This window comes from Gobio gobio (genome assembly GCF_949357685.1).
Source record: "Gobio gobio genome assembly, chromosome: 17".
Taxonomy (NCBI): domain Eukaryota; kingdom Metazoa; phylum Chordata; class Actinopteri; order Cypriniformes; family Gobionidae; genus Gobio; species Gobio gobio.
Genome location: NC_137110.1, coordinates 16553393 through 16577485, shown reverse-complemented (window position 1 = coordinate 16577485; position 24093 = coordinate 16553393). Strand labels below are relative to the sequence as shown.

Sequence of the window (24093 nt, the reverse complement as noted above, 5' to 3'; positions counted from 1 at the left end):
TAGACTGTAAAAAAAACAGATGATGCGTCTCCACTTCCTTCCTTTGTAGAAAAACACAGCTGTCAATCATGATGTTACACCCTGTTTTATAGCATCAAATAACAAACTAAAACCTAGTCTCGCGTAGCCAGACCTTCAGACTGATGGCAGAAGGTCTGGACTCTTTTGCAGCTTTCATTGGACGAGGACCGCCCAAGAGGACATTTGACTGACATGTAACGCAACCAAGCACAGTTCGATTTGTTCTGCGTCATGTTTAGGGGTGTGAAAATGTAAAGTAAATTATTCATAAATTATTATATTAATTATTCATTCAAGAACGATGTGCAAATTTACTGCAACAATGGAGATGTGAACGTCACTTACTTTTGAAAATCCAGCATTTAGTTGATCCTGGTAATCGTTCATTGTCACAGTTGTAAACACGTTTGCTGTCACAGCATATGTGTTTCAGGCGGACCGTTAAAGAACGCAGCACACACACGTCTCGCGGAGATCCTGTAGAATTCAACCAATCAGATGGCGACTTCGAAACTGAAGTGTTTCTAGAAAAGTGTCCCTTATGCATTAGATGTTCAGCCAATGGTCCGTGGTTGGACTAAATTGAACTAAAACCAAACTGATTGGGAAAATTGAACACTGGAACTGCACTCTGGATGTTTGCATGATAAGGACTACCTAAAATGACACAACCCATCTTTGGTAAAAAATTATTTAAAGTCTTAGTTTGGCTCGTATCTCATTTGATTACATGGAAAGGGTGGGGTTTATAACCTATGCTGCAACTAGCCACCAGGGGGGCTGATCGAAAGGCTTTAGATTCATTTTTCAGGCCATGTGTGGCACACTGAATCTAGATCTTCAGTGTATTTTAGAATATATATAAACCCAAATTACCTAAACGCATACAAAATAGTGCTTGCATAACCATACTGCTGCTTTTTGCCACCCTCAGCCCAACTTCAACACCAACTTTGAGGACCGCAATGCTTTCGTGACAGGCATCGCCCGTTACATCGAGCAAGCCACCGTCCACTCCAACATGGTAAGATCCTCTCAGCATTTCCACACAAACAGCTTGGCCTGTTCGACTCCACTCATGGGTTGCCCTTCTTTAATTCACTAAAACCCAACTCATCAAAGCTCTGTAAAGCTAACCTCGGCTGTCTGAACCAGTCTGTCAAGCCAGCTCTTTGGAAGCCTTGCTAAAGGAGTCGGTCAGGGGCTTGAAATGATTCAAGAGGGCACATTAGAGTCTCTCATTGTTCGCGTTCACCATGCTCATTTGAGGAGCCTGGCCAAGCAAAGTGGGCCACTCTGAATGGTTTTTGTACTGAATGTGAACTGCTGTGTGCTCTATTAGTGATAGGTAATAGCTGTCAGGAACTGTTTGGCATCAGTGAGGAATTGAGGAGTGTGTGTGTGGAAGTAGTTTGGTGTTACACACACTGAGTGAAAGGTTTTTTTCTGTTACTCTAGCATAGATTTTCAAAGTTGTTAAGATCTTAAGATTAAGTGGGTTAATCTGTTCTTTGGGAATATATTCAACATGTGATAAAGGTTTATTGTTGAATCAGTTTGATGCAAAATTCTGAGATCACAAGCCTAGGAATCCTTTTTTTGTTGTTGCAAGGATTCTTTTTTATTAGTATTAGTAGTCGTTTTTAATCGAATATGTTATTATTAATTATACATTTACATTTTCATCACAATTTGAGTTTAATTAAAATATTCACAATATTAAAACATTTATAATTCATGATTTATTTTATAGAAATAATACTTTATAGACTAATCTAGAAATGATGCAGAACCGTTTATATTATTTCTTCATTGACTTCATAACTTGTTTCAGTATCCTAAAACTGTATTTTTTTGAGGGAGGGGGGCAGGAAGGAAAGATTTATCCAGCTGCATTCAGTTACTTGAGTATATTTTAATTTCGGCAATGACATTTTGCTGTGTTGCAGAATGAGATGTTAGAGGAAGGACAGGAGTATGCTGTGATGCTGTATACATGGAGAAGCTGTTCAAGAGCTATCCCTCAGGTAAATTAGTAACGCCCAAAGCCTCTCAAAAAACTCACAACACCACCAACACAGACTAGTAGTCTTGGTTTGACCCTGTCCATCTGTCCCTCTCTCAGGTTAAGTGTAATGAACAGCCTAACAGAGTGGAGATCTATGAGAAGACAGTGGAGGTGCTCGAGCCTGAAGTCACCAAACTAATGAACTTCATGTACTTTCAGGTAACGCTTAACGCTATTTTCAGAATTTGAGTACAAGATGTTGTAAGAATACACTAATGCTTCACTCTCATTTTTCTTCCCTCCCAGAGGACAGCAATAGATCGCTTCTGTGGGGAAGTGCGACGTCTTTGTCATGCTGAGCGGAGGAAGGACTTTGTGTCTGAAGCCTATCTGTTAACACTGGGGAAGTTCATCAACATGTTTGCAGTGCTGGACGAACTTAAGAACATGAAGTGCAGCGTCAAAAATGATCACTCCGCCTACAAGAGGTAACCACAGACTGCTCTCTGTAAGCCTCAGTTCTGCATCTAGCCCAGTCACTAATACATGTGGCATCTAGATGGCAGTCATGCTACATCTTCTAGTCAGTTGTTATCACTGATCCATACATGCTTTTTTGGTACTCAATTGGCATTAAACAGACATTTCAATCCAAGAAAACGTTTACACGTACACTACTGTTAAAGAATTTAGGGCTGGTAAGATTTTTGTAATGTCTTTGAAAGAAGTCTCCTGTGTTCAACAAGGCTGCGTTAATTTGATTAAAAATACGATAAAACCGTAATATTGTGAACTATTATTACAATTTAAAATGAACTCTTTCTATTTCTATATATTTTACAATGTAATTTATTTCTATAATGGCAAATTTTCAGGAACCATTACTTCAGTCTTCAGCGACATCAGAAATCATTCTAATATGCTGATTTCGTGCCCAAGAAACATTTCTTCTTATCAATGTTGAAAACAGTTGTTCTGCTTAATATTTTTTTTTAGAAACCATGATGCATTGTTTTCAGGATTCTTTGATGGATAGAAATTTACAAAGTACAGACTTTATTTAGTGCATTTATACAGTCAATATAAAATTATGATAAACAGAACAGAACTACATGCCATCATATCCCTTAAGAGACTAGGAGCGCTCTGGTTTTATTCTCCCTGCTCTTTCAAAGTGTTCGTGTGTATTTGAGTTTATTTTCAGCATGCCCACCCACTGAACACACTTTATGAAATGTCAGATTTGTCAACCACCCATCCGGTTTTCCTCCATGTCGTCTAACTTTTCTTGTCACGCTCTTGCTGCCTTTCTCTCTGTCTCTATCGCTGTTTATTCTGTTTGTTTTTCCAGGGCTCCGTAGATATGACTTTTCCTGCATTTTCACTTTCCCCACAACAAAAAACAAAAGCTACATACACTATATTGCCAAAAGAATTGGGATACTCCTCCAAATCATTGAATTCAGGTTTTCCAATCACTTCCATGGCCAGAGGTGGATAAAATCAAGCACCTAGGCATGCAGACTGCTTCTACAAACATTTTTGAAATAATGGGCCGCTCTCTGCTCAGTGAATTCAAGCGTGGTACTGTGATAGGTTTCCACCTGTGCAATATGTCCATTCGTGAAATTTCCTCACTACTAAATATTCTATGGTCAACTGTTAGTGGTATTATAACAAAGTGGAGGCAATTGGGAACAACAGCAACTCAGCCATAAAGTGGTAGGCCAAGTAAAATCACAGAGTGGGGTCAGCACATGCTGAGGTGCACAGTGCGCAGAAGTCGCCAACTTTCTGCAGATTCAATAGCTACAGACCTCCAAACTTTGTGTGGCCTTCAGATTAGCTCAAGAACAGTGCATAGAGAGCTTCTTGGATTGTGTGATGAATCACGCTTCTCTGTCTGGCAATCCGATGGATGAGTCTGGGTTTGGCGGTTATCAGGAGAACGGTACCTGCCTGACTGCATTGTGCCAAGTGTAAAGTTTGGTGGAGGGGGGATTATGATGTGGGGTTGTTTTTCAGGGGTTGTGCTTGGCCCCTTAGTTCCAGTGAAAGGAACTCTTAATGCTCCAGCATACCAAGACATTTTGGACAATTTCATGCACCCAACTTTGTGGGGACAGTTTGAGGATGGCCCCTTCCTGTTCCAACATGACTGCACACCAGTGCACAAAGCGTCGGTCCATAAAGACTTGACTGGCCTGCACAGAGTCCTGACCTCAACCCGATAGAACACCTATGGGATGAATAAGAGCGGAGACTGCGAGCCAGGCCTTCTCGTCCAACATCAGTGCCTGACCTCACAAATGCGCTTCTAGAAGAATGGTCAAAAATTCCCATAAACACACTCCTAAAACTTATGGAAAGCCTTCCCAGAAGAGTTGAAGCTGTTATAGCTGCAAAGGGTGGGCCAACTCCATATTAAACCTTATAGATTAAGAATGGGATGTCATTAAAAGTAAAATGTAAAGGCAGGCGTTCCAAAACTTTTGGAAATATATTGTATTTTTTGAAGTGTCAGAATTTTTTTTTCTTCATGAAATGTTAGTTTTTCTTAAAAAAAAAATCCAACAATTTATTATATTTGGCCTGAATTAATTTTTTTTTGTTGTTGTAGTGAGACACAACGCTTGAACTGACCTCATTGCGATATGTCCTTCATCAGTCTTTCTCTTCTTTACTTATAATTTCCTCTCTGTCCATCAGAGCTGCCCAGTTCCTGAGGAAAATGTCCGAGCCATCCTCCATTCAGGAATCTCAGAACTTATCCATGTTCCTGGCAAACCACAACAAGATCACTCAGGTACCACACCATCTTCTGTAAACTAACACTTAATACAGAGAATTAAACAAACAGAGAGCGTTGATTGACAGAGTGTTCTTGAACCCTGAAATTCTGTGAATTTACTCGTGTCTCTATATACAGCAGCATAATAAACACTAATACATGTGTCAGTGCTTCAGACATGTTCTGTGTATGACTTACTTATATTGACGGGCATCTCTGTTTCAGTCCCTACAGCAGCAGCTTGAGGTGATTAGTGGGTTTGATGAGCTGTTGGCAGACATTGTTAACCTGTGTGTTGACTACTACGAAAACAAGATGTACCTCACCCCCAGTGAGAAACATATGCTGCTCAAAGTAAGCATGAACACTCTGACATTTACACACTATCCTCTAGCGTTTTGTAAAATGTACATTTACTATATAGTTTAAATAATTGAACTGTCTACATAACCATTCAAAAGTTTATGGTCTATAAGATTGTATTAATGTTTTTGAAATGAGTCTCTTATGCTTACCAAGGTTGCATTTATTTGATCAAAAATACAATAAAACAGTAATATTGTTAAATATCATTACAACTTAAAATAACAGTTTTTTGTATTTTAATATAATTGTCAGCATCAGTACTCCAGTCTTCAGTGCCACATGCTCCTTCAGGAATCATTCTAATATGCTGATTGTATACTCTAGGAAAAAAAATAACATTATCATGTTGAAAATGATTGTGCTGCTTAATATTTTTTTCGGGATTCTATGATGAATAGAAAGTTTAAAAGAACAATGTTTTTTTGAAATAGTTGAACATATTTTGTAACATAATAGATGTCCATATGGTCACTTTTGATTTTTCAGACTTTTGAAAATATTAAATTTGAATCTTGATATTTATGTATCATCATCTTGGCCAAACAATCATTGTTGCAAAGCAGATTCAAAAAGTTTAATGTAGAAACTAAAACACAACTAAAAATCTAGAAATTATTAAAGCATTGTTCCACATAGTTTGTTGTGACTGTCTTGTAGGTGATGGGCTTTGGTCTCTATCTCATGGATGGAAACAACAGCAACATCTACAAACTGGAAGCCAAGAAGAGAATCAACCTCACAAAGATTGACAAGTTTTTCAAGGTGTGTGTCTGTGCTTTTGATGATGTAATGGTCATGAAATCTCAGACCTTTACAAATGAGAATGCATTTGGTCAGAGAAGTCTGTCTCGTCTGACCACTTGTGTTAGGGTCACCTGAGACAGATTTTGATGTGATTTGACATTCTACATTCTACCCTTACAGCAATTGCAGGTAGTGCCTTTGTTTGGTGACATGCAGATTGAATTGTCCCGCTATATTAAAACCAGCGCCCACTATGAGGAAAACAAGTCCAGGTGAGTGCCCTAGCAGGCCATACTTAAATAGGAACACTGTTGCTTGCAGATGTGTTTTAAATTATTTTATTTAAATTAATAGATCATTCAAGATGAAAATCTGCCCTATCAAACTCATATAACTTTAGCGTTTGTGGAATACAGAAGAAGACTTTAAACAATGTACTGGCTGGTCTTTTCCAAGAAACTGCAATGAATGGAGAACTGAAATTGCAAATTCATCATAAAAATATAATAATTTGCCTATGTCCACATGCTGATTTTGTAAATTTTGGAAAAATGGAGCTGTAAAATGAAAAAAATTAAATAAAAATGTTATCAGTACACAAATCAGAATTTCAGAGTAAAAATGGTCTATTTGAATATTTGGGTGAAGTATTTACTAGATCCTTCATGGTTTTTAATTGCCTGGCCTCTTCCATCCTCTAGGTGGTCGTGCACATCTTCAGGCAGTAGTCCGCAGTATAATATCTGCGAGCAGATGATTCAAATCCGTGAAGATCATATGCGCTTCATTTCTGAGCTGGCTCGCTACAGCAACAATGAGGTGAGAGATTTCCTTCACTGTCTTTCTAAACAAATGCAGTGTGGACTCCACAGTCACCATGCACTGACTGACTCATATTGCCATGACGTCGGCAGGGGGGTGAAATGACTGTTACCTAATCTACCAAATGACTTGCTCTTTCTAAACATAAGACCTCTGATGAAGTTAGTTCTCTGAGTCGTTCTCAGAGAAAACAAACATTTTTTTGAAAACAACATTTTGGCTGCAGTGATCATCCTCGATATTAACTAAATGGATTCAATCTCCCACTGCTACAGACTTTTTTGCTAAACATCAAGCATGGATTTATTTTTTTATTTTTTTTGTGGTCAGTAAGAATTTTTTTATGTCATTTATGCTCACAGTCTGATTGATCGAAGAACATAGTAAACACCTTAATATTGTGAAATATTATTACAATTTAAAATAACTTAACTTTTACTTATACTTTGCTACAAAGTTGCTACAAAGTATTACAACCATTAGTGTATTTCTGATTTTTCTACATTCAATATGCTGATGCCTAATTCATATATACATATACATATACATACATATATATATTTGTATTTATGTGTATGTATGTCTCTAGTACTCTAGTTCTTAAAGTAAATCAGATTTCAGTAAAGTAGATTTCAGGAATATTCATTAGCCGTGGGAGGGCGAGCAGCTCTCGCTTCATACACTATTCCCTTTTCCACGGCTGATTGGTTTCAAGACTCAGTCTCCGCAACTCAAAGTTTGCATTCAGAGCCACTGGGGTCGGTAGTCTTACAGATGAATATGGAAATGTAAGGGCAGGAGGCTAGCGTGGGTTTGAATTAAGACATGGCAGCAGCACTGTAATGAGAACACATTGACAGCCAGAAGACAACTGGAGTCCGCTATCAGTGACAGCAGCCCAGTGGCGAGGAGAAGCGGGGAGGAATTAGTTTGTTCGTTCCACAGCGATGGTTGTCAGATGTCAGGGGTTTTGACACGGTGCTTGTATCTTGTGCTGTCTCGGATTGCTGAAACAAATGCATAGATGCAGGGTTGTGGCATTTCCCCCTCTGTTTGTTCATTTCGAATGCAGCCCCTGCTCCTGTAGGATGCGGCATGTATCCTGGTGTTTTGTCATTAGCTTGTGTGATGAGATTTCAGTGGTTCATTAATTTGCTCGCTTTCTCCCTAATGACAGAAGTTGTGTTAGATGTTTATGCTATCTTGTTCACTTGCTGTTTATCATCGTTTCCTTTTCTCGTTTTTGCAGGTGGTGACCGGCTCAGGACGTCAGGAGTCTCAGAAGACCGACTCTGAATATAGGAAGTTGTTTGATCTGGCTCTGCAGGGCCTGCAGCTGCTCTCTCAGTGGAGTGCTCAGGTCATGGAAGTGGTGAGTGGACTCACACTCATATTTGTGTATGTGAACTGAACGCCACCCAGGGAAACTTTTGACCCATGATGATTATGTTGGTGGCGCTTGGCTGGATTCATGCTGCTCATCAATATATCTGCAGAAAACACCAAATAATTGAATCTCGAATTAAGTATTGTGTAAAATAAAAATGTGAGATTCAGATTTGTTGAAGCTGTGGATACATGTGCGAGACAGTAGAGATTTGTACGGAGCCCCTAAAGGGACATGGTGATGGAAAACAATTAGTGTTAATCGCATCCAAAATAAAAGTTTGTGTTTACATAATATATATATATATATTATGTAAACACATGGAGTGTGTATTTATATATATATATATATATATATATACATAATTACACACAGTACACACAAATATATTGTGTATTGTGTATATATATATATATATATATGTGTGTATATATATATAAGACCTAATGCACGGAGCAAATACAATGTGACACATGCGTTTTATTAATTAGGGGCCAAGCACCGAAGGTGCGAAGGCACCTATTGAAACCGTTCCCGTTCCTATTATTATTATTATTAGGGGCCAAGCACCGAAGGTGCGAAGGCACCTATTGAAACCGTTCCCGTTCTTATTATTATTATTCATCTTCTTCTTCTTCTTCTTCTTCCGCCACGAAGTCTATGGCAGCCCATAGAACCGTATGGTAAAAAGTTGTGAAATTTGGCACACTCATAGAGGACAGTCTGAAATGTCACCATAGCAAATTTGGAGTCTCTAACTCAATCCCTCTAGCGCCACCATCAGTCCAAAATTAGACTCATGTTTATGCTAATAACTTTTGAACCATAAGGGCTAGAAACAAAATTCTTTTTTCCTCTGATTCCTTGGCTCAAGACAATTCGATTGCACCCTATGACGTCATTTTCCGTCATAATAATTTTTCCGCCATTTTTAATTAACCGAAAAACCTACTTTTGCGAACTCGTCCTAGACGGTTCATCCGATTTGCACGAAAATTGAACCAGATCATCTTCAGATCATGCTGACAAAAAATCTTGCAAATCAAGTTGATTCGTCAAATCATTTGCGATAAACGCGCAAACAAATTTTACGTAGCGGTTGCAAAAGCACTCTTAAGGCAATATCTCCGCAACGCTTTATCGTATTCAAACCAAACTTGGTACATGTCATCACAAGCATGACTTGAGGCAACATGCAGTGTTTCGGCGCAGCGCCACCTACTGGTCCGGAGATACAACAAATGGCTGTTTTTGCTTATAACTTTTGAACCGTTTGTCCAAAAATCATAAAAGTGGTCTCGTTACATTCAGGACGGCATGCCGAGTCGTCTGATATTCAATTTTACCATATCAGCCATTTTGGCTGTCGGCCATTTTGAATTATGTGCTAAAATGCTATATTTTACAAATGCATTAGTGTATTGTTACTAAACTCGGTATGTGACTTCCATGCTATGCCCTGAAGGTACTCAAAAAGTTTTAGGGCAGTGCCACCTTGTGGTCAAAAGATATAACAAACTTGACAAAAATGCTAATAACTTTTGATTAAATTAGCCTAGTATATTGAAACTGGTCATAATAGAGTCATTGGCTCATGCCGATTCAATTGCAACCTATGATGTCATTTTCGGTCATGATAATTTCCCCGCCATTTTTAATTTTCCAAAAAACCTACTTTTGCGAACTCGTCCTAGACGGTTTGTCTGATTTGCACAGAAATTGAACCATATCATCTTCAGACCATGCTGACAAAAAATCTTGCAAATCAAGTTGATTTGTCAAATCGTTTTCGATAAACGCGCACACAAATTTTGCGTAGCGGTTGCAAAAACACTCATAAGCCTATATCTCCACAACGCTTTATCGTATTCAAACCAATCTTGGTATATGTCATCACAAGCATGACCTGAAGCAACATGCAGCGTTTCGGCGCAGCGCCACCTACTGGTCCGGAGATACAAAAAAATGGCTATTTTTGCTTATAACTTTTGAACTGTGTGTCCAAAAATCATGTCTTCCGCACCATGCTTTGAAGGTACTCAAAACGTTTTGGGGCAGTGCCACCTTGTGGTCAGAGGTTATAACAAAATTTACAAACATGCTAATAACTTTTGATTAAATTAGCCTAGTTTAATGAAACTGGTCATAATACAGTCATTGGCTCATGCCGAGAACAGAGATACTAATTTTGCCATATTTGGTCAAACATCCTGTCCTCAATGTTCTTATTTGATCAAAACCTACTTTTTCAAACTCATCCTAGACCGTTTGTCCAATTTTACACCAAAATCGAATCGTATCATATTCAGACTGTGTCAACAAAAAGTTAGGGATTTTGCATCAATAGATGAAACCGTTTTTGTAAACCGCAGCGACGAAGTTGAGCCATTATGCCAAAATGACTCTTGAGGCTGTATCTCTGCAATGCTTTGACATATTGGCATCAAACTTTGCATGTGTCATTGTTCCCTTATTCTGACCACACCACATCAATTTCGTAACTGTGCCACCTATTGGTCAAAAGTGATAAACCATTAACTTACATTATCAGTGACTCAATATATGATATTTCAGCCATTTTGCCTAATCTTCTTAAACTGTATAATTGTTAATTGTTGCAGTTGGTCTGACACTCTCAGACTACAATGCATTTTCAGCCTTTTGCCTAAAATCATCTTAAAACGTGATTAATTGCTCATTGCTGCAGTTGATCTGACACTGCCAGCCATTTTGGCATGTCTTGTCTTCTTCTTTGCGCTTGGCCCCGGTATTGCTGCTTGCAGCTATATTTCATCTTCTTCTTCTTCTTCTTCTTCTTCCGCCACGAAGTCTATGGCAGCCCATAGAACCGTATGGTAAAAAGTTGTGAAATTTGGCACACTAATAGAGGACAGTCTGTAATGTCACCGTAGCAAATTTGGAGTCTCAAACTCAATCCCTCTAGCGCCACCATCAGTCCAAAATTTGACTCATGTTTATGCTAATAACTTTTGAACCATAAGGGCTAGAAACAAAATTCTTTTTTCCCCTGATTCCTTGGCTCAAGACGATTCGATTGCACCCTATGACGTCATTTTCCGTCATAAAAATTTTCCCGCCATTTTTAATTTTCCGAAAAACCTACTTTTACGAACTCGTCCTAGACGGTTCATCCGATTTGCACGAAAATTGAACCAGATCATCTTCAGACCATGCTGACAAAAAATCTTGCAAATCAAGTTGATTCGTCAAATCATTTGCGATAAACGCGCAAACAAATTTTACGTAGCGGTTGCAAAAACACTCTTAAGGCAATATCTTCGCAACGCTTTATCGTATTCAAACCAAACTTGGTACATGTCATCACAAGCATGACTTGAGGCAACATACAGCGTTTCGGCGCAGCGCCACCTACTGGTCCGGAGATACGAAAAATTGCTATTTTTGCTTATAACTTCTGAACTGTTTGTCCAAAAATCATAAAAGTGGTCTCGTTACATTCAGGACGGCATGCCGAGTCGTCTGATATTCAATTTTACCATATCGGCCATTTTGGCTGTCGGCCATTTTGAATTTTGTCAAAAAATGCTATATTTTACAAATGCATTAGTATATTGTTACTAAACTCGGTATGTGACTTCCTTGCTATGCCCTGAAGGTACTCAAAAAGTTTTAGGGCAGTGCCACCTTGTGGTCAAAAGATATAACAAACTTGACAAAAATGCTAATAACTTTTGAATAAATTAGCCTAGTATATTGAAACTGGTCATAATAGAGTCATTGGCTCATGCCGATTCAATTGCAACCTATGATGTCATTTTCGGTCATGATAATTTCCCCGCCATTTTTAATTTTCCAAAAAACCTACTTTTACGAACTCGTCCTAGACGGTTTGTCCGATTTGCACGAAAATTGAACCAGATCATCTTCAGACCATGCTGACAAAAAATCTTGCAAATCAAGTTGATTTGTCAAATCGTTTTCGATAAACGCGCACACAAATTTTGCGTAGCGGTTGCAAAAACACTCATAAGCCTATATCTCCACAACGCTTTATCGTATTCAAACCAATCTTGGTATATGTCATCACAAGCATGACTTGAGGCAACATGCAGTGTCTCGGCGCAGCGCCACCTGCTGGTCCGGAGATACAAAAAATGGCTGTTTTTGCTTATAACTTTTGAACCGTTTGTCCAAAAATCATAAAAGTGGTCTCGTTAGATTCAGGACGGCATGCCAAGTCGTCTGATATTCAATTTTACCATATCGGCCATTTTGGCTGTCGGCCATTTTGAATTATGTGCTAAAATGCTATATTTTACAAATGCATTAGTGTATTGTTACTAAACTCGGTATGTGACTTCCACTCCATGCCCTGAAGGTACTCAAAAAGTTTTGGGGCAGTGCCACCTTGTGGTCAAAAGTTATAACAAACTTGACAAAAATGCTAATAACTTTTGATTTAATTAGCTTAGTATAATGAAACTGGTCATAATACATTCATTGGCTCATGCCGATTCAATTGCATCCTATGACGTCATTTTCGGTCATGATAATTTCCCCGCCATATTTAATTTTCCAAAAAACCTACTTTTGCGAACTCGTCCTAGACGGTTTGTCCGATTTGCACGAAAATTGAACCAGATCATCTTCAGACCATGCTGACAAAAAATCTTGCAAATCAAGTTGATTCGTCAAATCGTTTTTGATAAACGTGCACACAAATTTTACGTAGCGGTTGCAAAAACACTCATAAGGCTATATCTCCACAATGCTTTATCGTGTTCAATCCAAACTTGGTACATGTCATCACAAGCATGACTTGAGGCAACTTGCAGCGTTTCGGCGCAGCGCCACCTACTGGTCCGGAGATACAAAAAATGGCTATTTTTGCTTATAACTTTTGAACTGTTTGTCCAAAAATCATAAAAGTTGTCTCGTTAGATTCAGGACGGTATTCAGAGTTGTCTGATATTCAATTTTACCATATCGGCCATTTTGGCTCTCGGCCATTTTGAATTATGTGCTAAAATACTATATTTTACAAACGCATTAGTCTATCGTTACGAAACTTGGTATGGGTCTTCCGCACCATGCTTTGAAGGTACTCAAAAAGTTTTGGGGCAGTGCCACCTTGTGGTCAGAGGTTATAACAAAATTTACAAACATGCTAATAACTTTTGATTAAATTAGCCTAGTTTAATGAAACTGGTCATAATACATTTATTGGCTCATGCCGAGAACATAGATACTAATTTTGCCATATTTGGTCAAACATCCTGTCCTCAATGTTCTTATTTGATCAAAACCTACTTTTTCAAACTCATCCTAGACCGTTTGTCCAATTTCCACCAAAATCGAATCGTATCATCTTCAGACTATGTCAACAAAAGTTAGGGATTTTGCATCAATAGATGAAAGCGTTTTTGTAAACCGCAGTGACGAAGTTGAGCCATGATGCCAAAATGACTCTTGAGGCTGTATCTCTGCAATGCTTTGACATATTGGCATCAAACTTTGCATGTGTCATTGTTCCCTTATTCTGACTACACCACATCAATTTCGTAACTGTGCCACCTATTGGTCAAAAGTGATAAACCATTAACTTATATTATCAGTGACTCTATATATGATATTTCAGCCATTTTGCCTAATCTTCTTAAACTGTATAATTGTTAATTGTTGCAGTTGGTCTGACACTCTTAGACTACAATGCATTTTTCAGCCTTTTGCCTAAAATCATCTTAAAACGTGATTAATTGCTCATTGCTCCAGTTGATCTGACACTGCCAGCCATTTTGGCATGTCTTGTCTTCTTCTTTGCGCTTGGCCCCGGTATTGCTGCTTGTTATCAATTGTTTACGTTCAATTAATACATAACTGACAATAGTCGCGTTTCCATTACAGATTTGTGCAAAACTTTTGCGATATTTTCTAAAAGTCGATAAAAAATTATTGTGAATTGACAGCGTTTCCATTAACTGATGTTATTCAATGTTATTTTTTTCCTCTCGCGATAAGTCCAAAATTATGCTACATATGTTGGTAGGTTTATGTATATCCCATCCACCGCACTGCACATTATTTTTAATCGATGGAGACGTAGGCATGGTATCCAAGCATTAATGGCAAGGAAAGCACAAATCTGCTCATATCTGCTTCGAGGTCTTAATGATAATTTGTGGCATTTATTTGTTGTTTAGAATCCAGTATTCCTGTAGTTCTCTTGTCTTTTATGAGTTTAATAAAGAACTCCGTCTCGTCTTCTGTCCAAACATACCGTCATCTGTAAAGAACGATCGACTTTTACGTACACCTGGTGACCTGTAAATGCGAAAAAACTGTTTCTAATGTGTATTAGGATTCTTGCCACGGTGGGCATTTTGACATCATTTTGTGTTTTGTGTTCAAGCAGACATGAAAGAGGCTTTCTGAGCGTGCAAAGTACCAAATACCAGCCTGTCAAATGCTCTTTTAATGAGTGCTGTCTAAATGAAGTGCCCAGTCTCTGAGAGCTGTTTAATTGAGTTCCTCAAAAGGCAAAAATTTTCACGAATGTCTTACTCTGTCTGAGGACTGTCATTCCCACCACGCACTTAAAGATATGACAGCCTGTTGCACTCACTAAAGACTAACTAACCTCTAATTTTCAGTACCAGCAAACCCACCCATTCAAGACAAAGAGCTTGAACCTCATTCATTGAGTGGACCTGGCCTGCCAGTCCACTGGTGTATGTTCTTTCTCTTACTTCCACAAGGCCATCAACATTTTCACCTTTGATTTGAATAATTAATTTTACTTTAATATTCAGTTCCAGCTATACTTTTTTCCCCCTTGGAACAGACATTCCAAACAAAACACTCGATACTGGCAGTCTTATGAAATGTTGTTGCCATGGAAACAGCCTGAAACAAGTCCATTCTTGGCAATTAGTAAAATGTATTTTTATATTTTTTGCCAATTAGGTTGGAGATGATGGACCATAGTATTTATACATGAAAGATTGTAAAATGGTTTCCTTTTTGCAGTATTCCTGGAAATTGGTGCACCCTACAGACAAATACTCCAACAAAGAATGCCCAGACAATGCTGAGGAGTATGAACGTGCCACCAGATACAACTACACCAGCGAGGAGAAGTTTGCTCTGGTGGAGGTCAGTACAGCCGCAGGTCCAAAGCTGCGTAGCATTGTAATTATAATTTTCTGCACAAAATACATCCACAACTATTTTAAAGGTCATTGCACCACTATGAACTCGACACCTAGTCTGAAAATAAAGAATGAATCTGTCATTTTAGGCAATGTCTGTTTTTTGGGATGCTGAGCAATTCATTCAGGTGTCCTTTAATATATTTTTTTTAAATTATAAAATTAATTGTATTTTAATCTTATTTTAATTAAAATGAATAATATTTGTATAATTTTTTTTTTTTTTTATTTCTTTAGAATACCTAAAATTCAGTACCTAAAATTGTGTTTGAATCGGCCTGATGAATCCTCTCTGAATTAATTTAATGAATCAGATAAATGATTGAACTGACATTAATGATGAACTGTTTTGTGAATTTTACAAATAAATGTATTCGTTTAAAAATAAAAAAAAGTGTCAATTGTTTAGTGCAGGGTTATTCAAATCTTGACCTGGAGGGCCAATGCGCTGCAGAGTTCAGCTCCAACCCTGATCAAACTCACCTACCTGTGATTTTGTAATGAAAATCTGATTAGCATGTTCAGGTGTGTTTGATCAGGGTTGGAGCTAAACTCTGCATCGCATTGGCCCCCCGGGGCAAGATTTGAATAACCCTGGTTTAGTGTATCCAAAGTAACTCTTAGGAGTCGGTGTTCGTTTTCCATTTCTCTGTCTGAATGTGCTTCCGTCTACTTGTTTAGGTCATTGCGATGATAAAGGGCCTGCAGGTGCTGATGGGCCGAATGGAAAGCGTGTTCAACCACGCCATCCGTCACACCATCTATTCAGCTCTGCAAGACTTTGCCCAGGTCACACTCAGAGAACCGCTGCGTCAGGCTATCAAGAGGAAGAAGAACGTCGTCCAGAGGTATAACAGAGCAGCAAACTGGATGGCCTTTCTGTCTTAGCTCTAGTGGTTTAAGTCTGTGTAAGGCAGCTGACAGTGATGTTGTTCCAGTGTCCTCCAGGCCATCCGTAAGACCATCTGTGATTGGGAGACGGGCAGAGAGCCACATAATGACCCAGCGCTGAGGGGCGAGAAGGACCCTAAAGGGGGATTTGATATCAAAGTTCCTCGTCGTGCTGTAGGACCCTCCAGCACTCAAGTATGCAGCTCTCCAATTTCTAGTTTCTATACCATATAAAGGGCAGAATAATGCTCTACACAAATGCAGACAATATAGCAACCCCATTATATATGCATAACGTTTTTTCTTACAGTGACTGTAACAAACCTCAGAACTCAAGGGGGTAACAGAGTTCAAATGCATGTAGTTTATGATTTCCATTCTGAATGCTACAGCACGTGAAATTTATATCGCATAGCTATATATGTCGACATTGAGTCGATTGGGGTCATGTATTAGTGTAGACAGAGTATGCTTCAGGCTGAGAAAATTGATTGAAAATTGAAAGCTGTTCTTGCTGATTTAAAAAAATCCCCTTTTCACCGTATACAACTCCTTACCTGAAACAACCTAACCAGGTATACTGCTATCTGCTTTTTCAAGCACTCACTCTCACACACACACACACACACACACACACGGTGACACACTCCCCCAGTGTCATTCAGTAGAGCTTGTAATCTTCCACTTGCTTCTGCCGCAGATGTTGCATGAAGCACAGTTGAATCCGGTGTGCTGCGGAAGGGTGTTGTATTGAATGTCAATAGAGCCTCTGGGATTTGAGCTGTAATCGGCGATGCCTCTCAACATGATCGCAGTGCTTTGCTTCTGGTATTTTTCGAGAGAGATTCATACATGTGTCCAGATTCAGTTTAATTTTATAGTAATGATTGTTCTTATGTCGTATTTTTTCATTTTTTATTCTTGACTCATCAATGTTCTGTATAATAGGCGTGTACATAGGCGTGTGTGTGTCTATATATATATAGACGGATGGATGGATGGGACGGTCAGGCAGACCCACCAATGACCCGTGACAGAAGAAAATTTACCAAATGTATAAATTAATATTAATTTTATAGCCTACATATTTAAAGACAAGTAAACAGTCAGTAATAAAATAAAACCCAAACAATCAAATTACAAGCAATACAACAAAGATACAAATGAAATAAATGGTGCTCTTCAGGCAGGTCTTATAGTTTTCTTCTTTGTCCTTTTTTTGGTTTTGTTTAACATTTAACATTAAAAACACAGACAGTCGCAGGATTATTAGGATGCTGTCACTTTAAGACGGATCATGCGTTTTGTGTTTACGTTCACTCAAGACATAACCGACCATGTTTACTATATATATATATATATATATATTAGGGATGCAACAATACAGTTAGTCCACGGTTCAATACATACCTCGGTTTTTACCCACGGTTTTCGGTTCGGTTCGGTTCGGTTCTGATGGCTTGTCACATACATTTTTTGTTATTCTATTCTTAGGCGACAGGAACCGCAAGAGGTTAAAGAGAAAAAAGACAATTTTTTTATTGCAATACTCTTTCTTTATTTTACTTAAAAGAATTGAAAAACCTTACTTAAACTTAAAACTTTACTTTAAAAAAAAACCTTGTACACATTCAGTGTATTGGATAATATAAAATAAATATATATAAAGATTTACACTGGCAGCTCAGAGCTGTACAGCAGCATTTAAGTATGAAATTGAACGAATGAACGAATGTAAAAATAAAACACTACATAGACTTCACTATAAAATATACACTGATTCTTAGCTACTGTATTGGTTTTTCAGTCAAGAGCAGTGAGTGATTTCTCTCTCTTTTGTTGTTGTATTAACATTAAATGGATATTTCACTCAAAACTGAAAATTCTGTCATCGAGAAATGAATACAGGTTTGAAACAATATTAGAGTGAGTAAATAATGACAATTTTATATGTGAACTGTCCCTTTAAGGACCGCGTGTTCACTGGCTGCGCTGCTGTCAGTTTAAGACCTCTACACATCTAATATACAGACACGATTGCGATTTTACTTTCACTTTAGACATAACCGACTGTGTTTATGTTAACCTTGTGTGTATTTGACAGTATTAACGCAGTAAGACGACTACTTAGTTCAGTATTCACGTGTTTGACAGGCTTTTAGTGCGCGCGCTCTGAAAAGCGCATGTTAAAACCGCGCACGCGAATGAAACCGGCAAGGCTTTAAAACGCATGCAAATAATGAACTTTCATGATTGTGAATAACTATAGTGTTCCGTGAGTATAACTCTACCACTAACGTGTGGTGTGAATGTATGTCGCGTTGTTCAGTATTGGGATGGAGGCAAATTATAGAATTTGTAGAAAAATAATTAATTAAATGCGAAACCGAAAAAAACGCAATTCACAAGCGCTTATTGAACCGTGAATGCCGTACCGAACGGTTCAATGTTATATTGAGAATTGTGGCATCCCTTATATATATATATATAATTTATTTATTTATTTATAAAATAAATACATTTATAAATAAATTTTTAATAATAAATAAATAAATAAAGTGCTGGGCAATCGATTAATCTCATCCAAAATAAAAGTTTGTGTTTACATAATATATGTGTGTGCTGTGTATCGTTATTATGTGTATATATAAATACACACATGCATGTATATATTTAAGACAAATGTTATATTTATATATAAAATATTTAAAAATATTATTCTAAAAACTGGTCATAAATCATGAGATTAATTGCCATTATTTTATTCCATTGTAAGCACTATTATGAAATAAATCTGCATATAGTTTTGTGGGGAAACAAGAGAAGTCTTAATCTCAGATATTTTCGGAAGGTTGTCTCTCACAAGGGGATCATATTTGAGGGACCTGCATCAAAAAGTTTGAAAACCCCTGTCTTGTATTATGTACAGGATAATTTGATCCTAACAATGACTGTGTGAATGTAGCCTCTCAGTATTAGAATACAGTGCCACACGGGGACACACAATTCCAGATGGAATCCAAGGGCAGAGATACAGACAAGTCCTTGATGCCTGTCTGACATGTCCAGGGAGGTTTTGACCCCTGTGTGCCCTCCATCAGCACATTAAAGCTCTCAGACTATAATGCAACGAAGAACGCCCCACAAGTGTTTAAATGTCGAGAGCAGAATGGTGATGTGAATCTGTCTGTCGGGGAGTGGCTGAACGTGTGGAGAGTAAAGATGTGTCCAACTTTGCATCAGACACTTAATGTCATTTTATCTGCTGCTTTCTGTTCCTTTGTATAGCTGTACATGGTCAGGACGATGCTGGAGTCTTTGGTCGCTGATAAAAGCGGCTCAAAGAAGACACTGCGCAGTAGTCTTGAGGGACCGACCATCCTGGACATCGAGAAGTTCCATCGCGAATCATTCTTCTACACTCATCTGCTCAACTTCAGTGGTAAGGAACAGGAACAGGCCTGTCCTCCCCAGTCTAGACATTTGTTGTTTGTTCACTGATCTGAAATTACCATGTTTTTAGTGTCCAACTATATAACTATACAAATTAAACAAACTTTTTTTGCATACCAATATGTACTAATACAGCGTCCACAGAGGCCTAACATTTAAAAATGCGTCAATGTCATTGCTTTAGCACTAATATGACTATTGTTTTAAAGAAACAAGCAAGATAAAACAAACACACTTTCAAGCTGTAGTGAACAGCATAATATTTACAATATTTGTAAAAATTTGCTAGGTTTTATATTATTAAACAATTTTGTGTTGCAAAGTATTTGGACACTTCTTGCTTGTCAAACTTTTAAAAAGTCCTGAGTAAAGTTCCATTATCATTTGTCTGCACATGCCACTTGGTTTAATAGTTTATTTAAATAATGTGTACATTTTAAGTGAGGCATGAAACTGGAATTGCAACCATCTTTTCTTCTGTATTGATGTGTATCCAAGTGCAACGGTTTCTCAAACAAGAAAAAAATTGTAGGAAGGAACTTGATTTTGTCCATCAGGAAATAATTGGATCATAGAAAGTTTTTGTATGCTAATTGCTGCAATTGCTTTATTTGAGTGACAAGTTGATAGAGGGGGAGGGATTGAAACTTGACTGGCCTCACAGCCAGTCAATCAGAGAGATGTCATAGCCAGGGAGAGGGGTACATTAATGTTTTTAATTGCTTTACTAGACTAGGGCACGTTTTTTTATGTGCGCTGATAAATCATTTATAATAAACACGGCAGCGTTCCATTTAAAAAAATAAGAATTGACGATTTTGATTTCATGGTGACTTTAAGTGTACAAATAGTTTTTCGGACCAGTCTATTTAGTTGAATGTGATCAGACGCTGTAAATTTTTTGTCTCCTGCACATGCGTGTTGTGTTGCAGAGACACTGCAGCAGTGCTGTGATTTGTCCCAGCTCTGGTTCCGTGAGTTCTTTCTGGAGCTCACAATGGGCCGCCGCATCCAGTTCCCCATTGAGATGTCCATGCCCTGGATCCTCACTGACCACATCCTTGAGATTAAAGAGGCCTCTATGATGGAGTGAGAACAAAAATTACATTTTGGTAACACTTATTTTACAGTGTCCTTGTTACAGGCGTTACATGTACTTACTATAGTAATAACAGTAAGTTATGCATAATCACATGCAACTAACCCTAAACCAAACCCTAATGCTATAGTAAGTACATGTTGTTAATGAATATTACTCAGTACTTAAATGTATAATTACACTGTAGCAAGAACACCTTAAAAATGAAGTGTAACCACATTTTTAGTACATGAATTCCCATATATGTGCAAAAACAAACAATGCTTTCATGAAATATGCTCACAAGTCTGTCTGATCTACACAGGTACGTGTTGTATTCACTGGATCTGTACAACGACAGCGCACACTACGCTCTCACAAAGTTTAAAAAGCAGTTCCTTTACGACGAGATTGAAGCTGAGGTAAAACCCTCTTGACCTTCTGCACTCATTCTAAAAAAAAAAAGTCTTTTAAATCAGTTATTGGATTTTGCATTTAAAGGGATAGTTCACCCAAAAATTTAAATTAGCCCATAATTTACTCACCCTCAAGTCATCCTAGGTGTATATGACATTCAGAGTTATATTACAAAAGTCCAGGCTAATCAAAGCATTAGAATTGGAGTAATAGTTGCTCTGTTTTTGAAGTCCATAAAAAGTGCATCTGTCCATCAAATAACGTGCTCCACGCGGCTCTGGGGTGTTAATAAAGGCCTTCTGAAGCGAATCGATGCGTTTGTGTAAGAAAAATATCCATATTTAAAACTTTATCAAGTAAACTTTTGACCGACCGCCTTCCATGGAAAAGTGTTGAATGTTGAAAATCCCTTTCATTTCCTTTAATGGTCTTTTAAGTGATTTGTGCATCTGGATTTTTTTCTGTCTCTCAGGTGAATCTCTGCTTTGACCAGTTTGTTTACAAACTTGCTGATCAAATTTTTGCCTACTACAAGATTCTTGCCGGAAGGTAAGTCTGGTCAAAACCTTATTTGGACGGATTTCGTTTTCAGGACCAATATATAACAGTTTTTCTGTTGGAACTTAAAAAGTATCTTTTATTTTCTGTTACATGATTTCTCTCTTTAGTCTCCTTCTGGATAAGAGACTAAGAGCTGAATGTAAGAATCAAGGTGCCAACATCTCGTGGCCTTCCTCCAATCGTTACGAGACGCTGCTCAAACAGAGACATGTACAGGTAAGAATGGCCACTCTTCTGTACGATAACATTCATTTCTGTTTATTAATGCTGTCTTTAAGTCCACTCATCTTGTTTTGTCCTTTTCTCTTGCAGCTCCTTGGACGATCAATTGACTTGAACCGCCTGATCACCCAGCGAGTGTCCTCTGCGCTTTACAAATCTCTAGAGCTAGCCATCAACCGCTTTGAGAGCGAGGACCTTACTTCCATCATGGTACCTTATGCTTCAAGTGTTTTTATGGAAACATGCATTTTTCATTTTTCTCTTACGGAGACCTTGAATTTGCTCAGCTTGTTTTAGCTGTGTAAATTTGCCTGTTCAGGATTTCTAATGAAAGAGAGGTTGCTCTCATAGCAGTATTGAAATTCAGTGCAGCAGAAATAATTTAGCCAAGAGAGTGAATCGTTTTATTAATGTTTGCTTCCTGTAGAGTTGTGTGTGTGCGTGAATGTATAGACATTGGACATCTGACTGAGACTGAGCATTTCAAAATGCCATGAAATTGTTCCAAGGCTCATTATCGGTTTTCATACAAATTGTTGTCAAAGTCTGTGTGTGCTTGCATATACATGCATTGTCTGTAAACATCATTGTTGTGTCAGAACGTGAGAGGGCTTTTTTTTTCAGTTGCTTTTCTCTATTTGTCTACGATCAGGAGTTAGAGGGTTTACTGGATATAAACCGGATGACCCACAAGCTCCTCAGTAAGTATTTGACACTGGACAGTATTGATGCCATGTTTCGCGAGGCAAACCACAACGTATCCGCACCCTATGGCAGAATCACTCTCCATGTCTTCTGGGAACTCAACTACGATTTCTTGCCCAACTACTGTTACAACGGCTCCACGAACAGGTGGGTCAGCCTGTCAGCCCCCCGAAATTTTGAAATGATATAGATTTTTTTGTTGTTGTTAAATATATTATTAAATATAAATAAAGAGTCATGCAGGCTTTACTAATCTTTACTGATATGGTTGTGCAATAATATAACTGTATAATGCACTTTAGCAGCTATATTATGTAGACTTTCAGGCTTCAGCTGTTGCAATATGTATTGATTCATCCATATTTCATTTAAACAGAAGTGATTGAGATTAAAAGTCAAATTGCAAAGTACATTTCTTTCATCACAAGCCAGACGCCCAAGGCACTTGCATCAAGATGGAGCATTGCTTTTATCTTTAATTTTAGAGAATGATTAATTATTGAGTTAATTCATTAGTTATTGATAGTCAGTCTATGCTTAAATGTGAATAATCAAAAGATATGTTTGAAATGTCTGTTTTATTTGAACCAGGAAAGGACTGTTATGTTTCAGAAATGTTTTTCCACACTTGAGACACACTCTTGTACACAGAGTTTGCCGCTTTTGATAAGTGTGTAATCTGCAGAAAATTGAGGCAAATCAATTACCTTTTTATCAATATTTTTTCTGTGAATTGAGGGTTAGTCGATCTTTTGCTGTTATATCCAATTACTTTTTCTGTTCGCATCTCTTTTATTGTTGAATAATCGCCGAACACAATAATTTTTCAAGGATTCAAAGATACAGCAGAGAGAAAAAGAAAGCGCTTTGTAAGGATCCATAGTGAGAAATGTTTCAAAACTAAATTGTGAGGTCTTCAAGATGGTGTGTATGGATGTGATGTGCAAGTAAACTGAATGTGGGATAAAAATAAGACTAAAGTCATCTTTACACTGTCAGGTTGAGGTGGCTTTAACATTTTGTGGAATTTAAAATTCATCATAACTAGCCATATAGTATCAAAATGAACTATCGGGGTTCAGCTGTGGTGTCAATACAGTTCATAACTGGAAGGAGGATACCTTTATAAGATTTCAGAAACTCGGATGCAATATTAGCTTCAGCTCGGGATGCAAAGAAGGTCCCAGCTCTCCCCTGAGAAGACCTTTTTTTGATAAAGCGTGAATGACTCATTTGAGTCATTGTGTCTTGTTGATTCTCGGGAGACGTGATGGATACGGTACACAGAGCACACTGATGCCTCTTCTCACCTGCTCCTGTTATATTAAACTCGCAGCTACAGTTACTTTAACCAGAACATATATTTGTAGCCTTTTTGTAATTTTCCCTTAGAAACCTGCTACTCTGAAATCTGTGATTTGATTTGTGTGATGAGTT

The 24093-nt window shown here is 37.9% G+C and overlaps 1 protein-coding gene across 3 annotated transcripts in view; it reads left to right on the top strand.

Annotated features, from left to right (window-relative positions):
• Positions 1-24093, top strand: part of cyfip1 (cytoplasmic FMR1 interacting protein 1) — a 62403-nt gene that overhangs the window by 15611 nt on the left and 22699 nt on the right. For all 3 annotated transcript variants that reach the window (XM_079840713.1, XM_079840714.1, XM_079840712.1), the window contains exons 3-22: positions 956-1045; positions 1971-2048; positions 2147-2248; positions 2336-2517; positions 4739-4835; positions 5046-5174; positions 5844-5948; positions 6111-6202; positions 6632-6749; positions 8002-8124; positions 15148-15273; positions 16011-16177; positions 16268-16415; positions 19509-19662; positions 20606-20762; positions 21077-21173; positions 21641-21717; positions 21837-21945; positions 22042-22161; positions 22604-22803. In XM_079840713.1, coding sequence (XP_079696839.1) covers positions 956-1045; positions 1971-2048; positions 2147-2248; positions 2336-2517; positions 4739-4835; positions 5046-5174; positions 5844-5948; positions 6111-6202; positions 6632-6749; positions 8002-8124; positions 15148-15273; positions 16011-16177; positions 16268-16415; positions 19509-19662; positions 20606-20762; positions 21077-21173; positions 21641-21717; positions 21837-21945; positions 22042-22161; positions 22604-22803 — 2471 coding nt within the window. The remainder of the gene's footprint in view (positions 1-955; positions 1046-1970; positions 2049-2146; positions 2249-2335; positions 2518-4738; positions 4836-5045; positions 5175-5843; positions 5949-6110; positions 6203-6631; positions 6750-8001; positions 8125-15147; positions 15274-16010; positions 16178-16267; positions 16416-19508; positions 19663-20605; positions 20763-21076; positions 21174-21640; positions 21718-21836; positions 21946-22041; positions 22162-22603; positions 22804-24093) is intronic.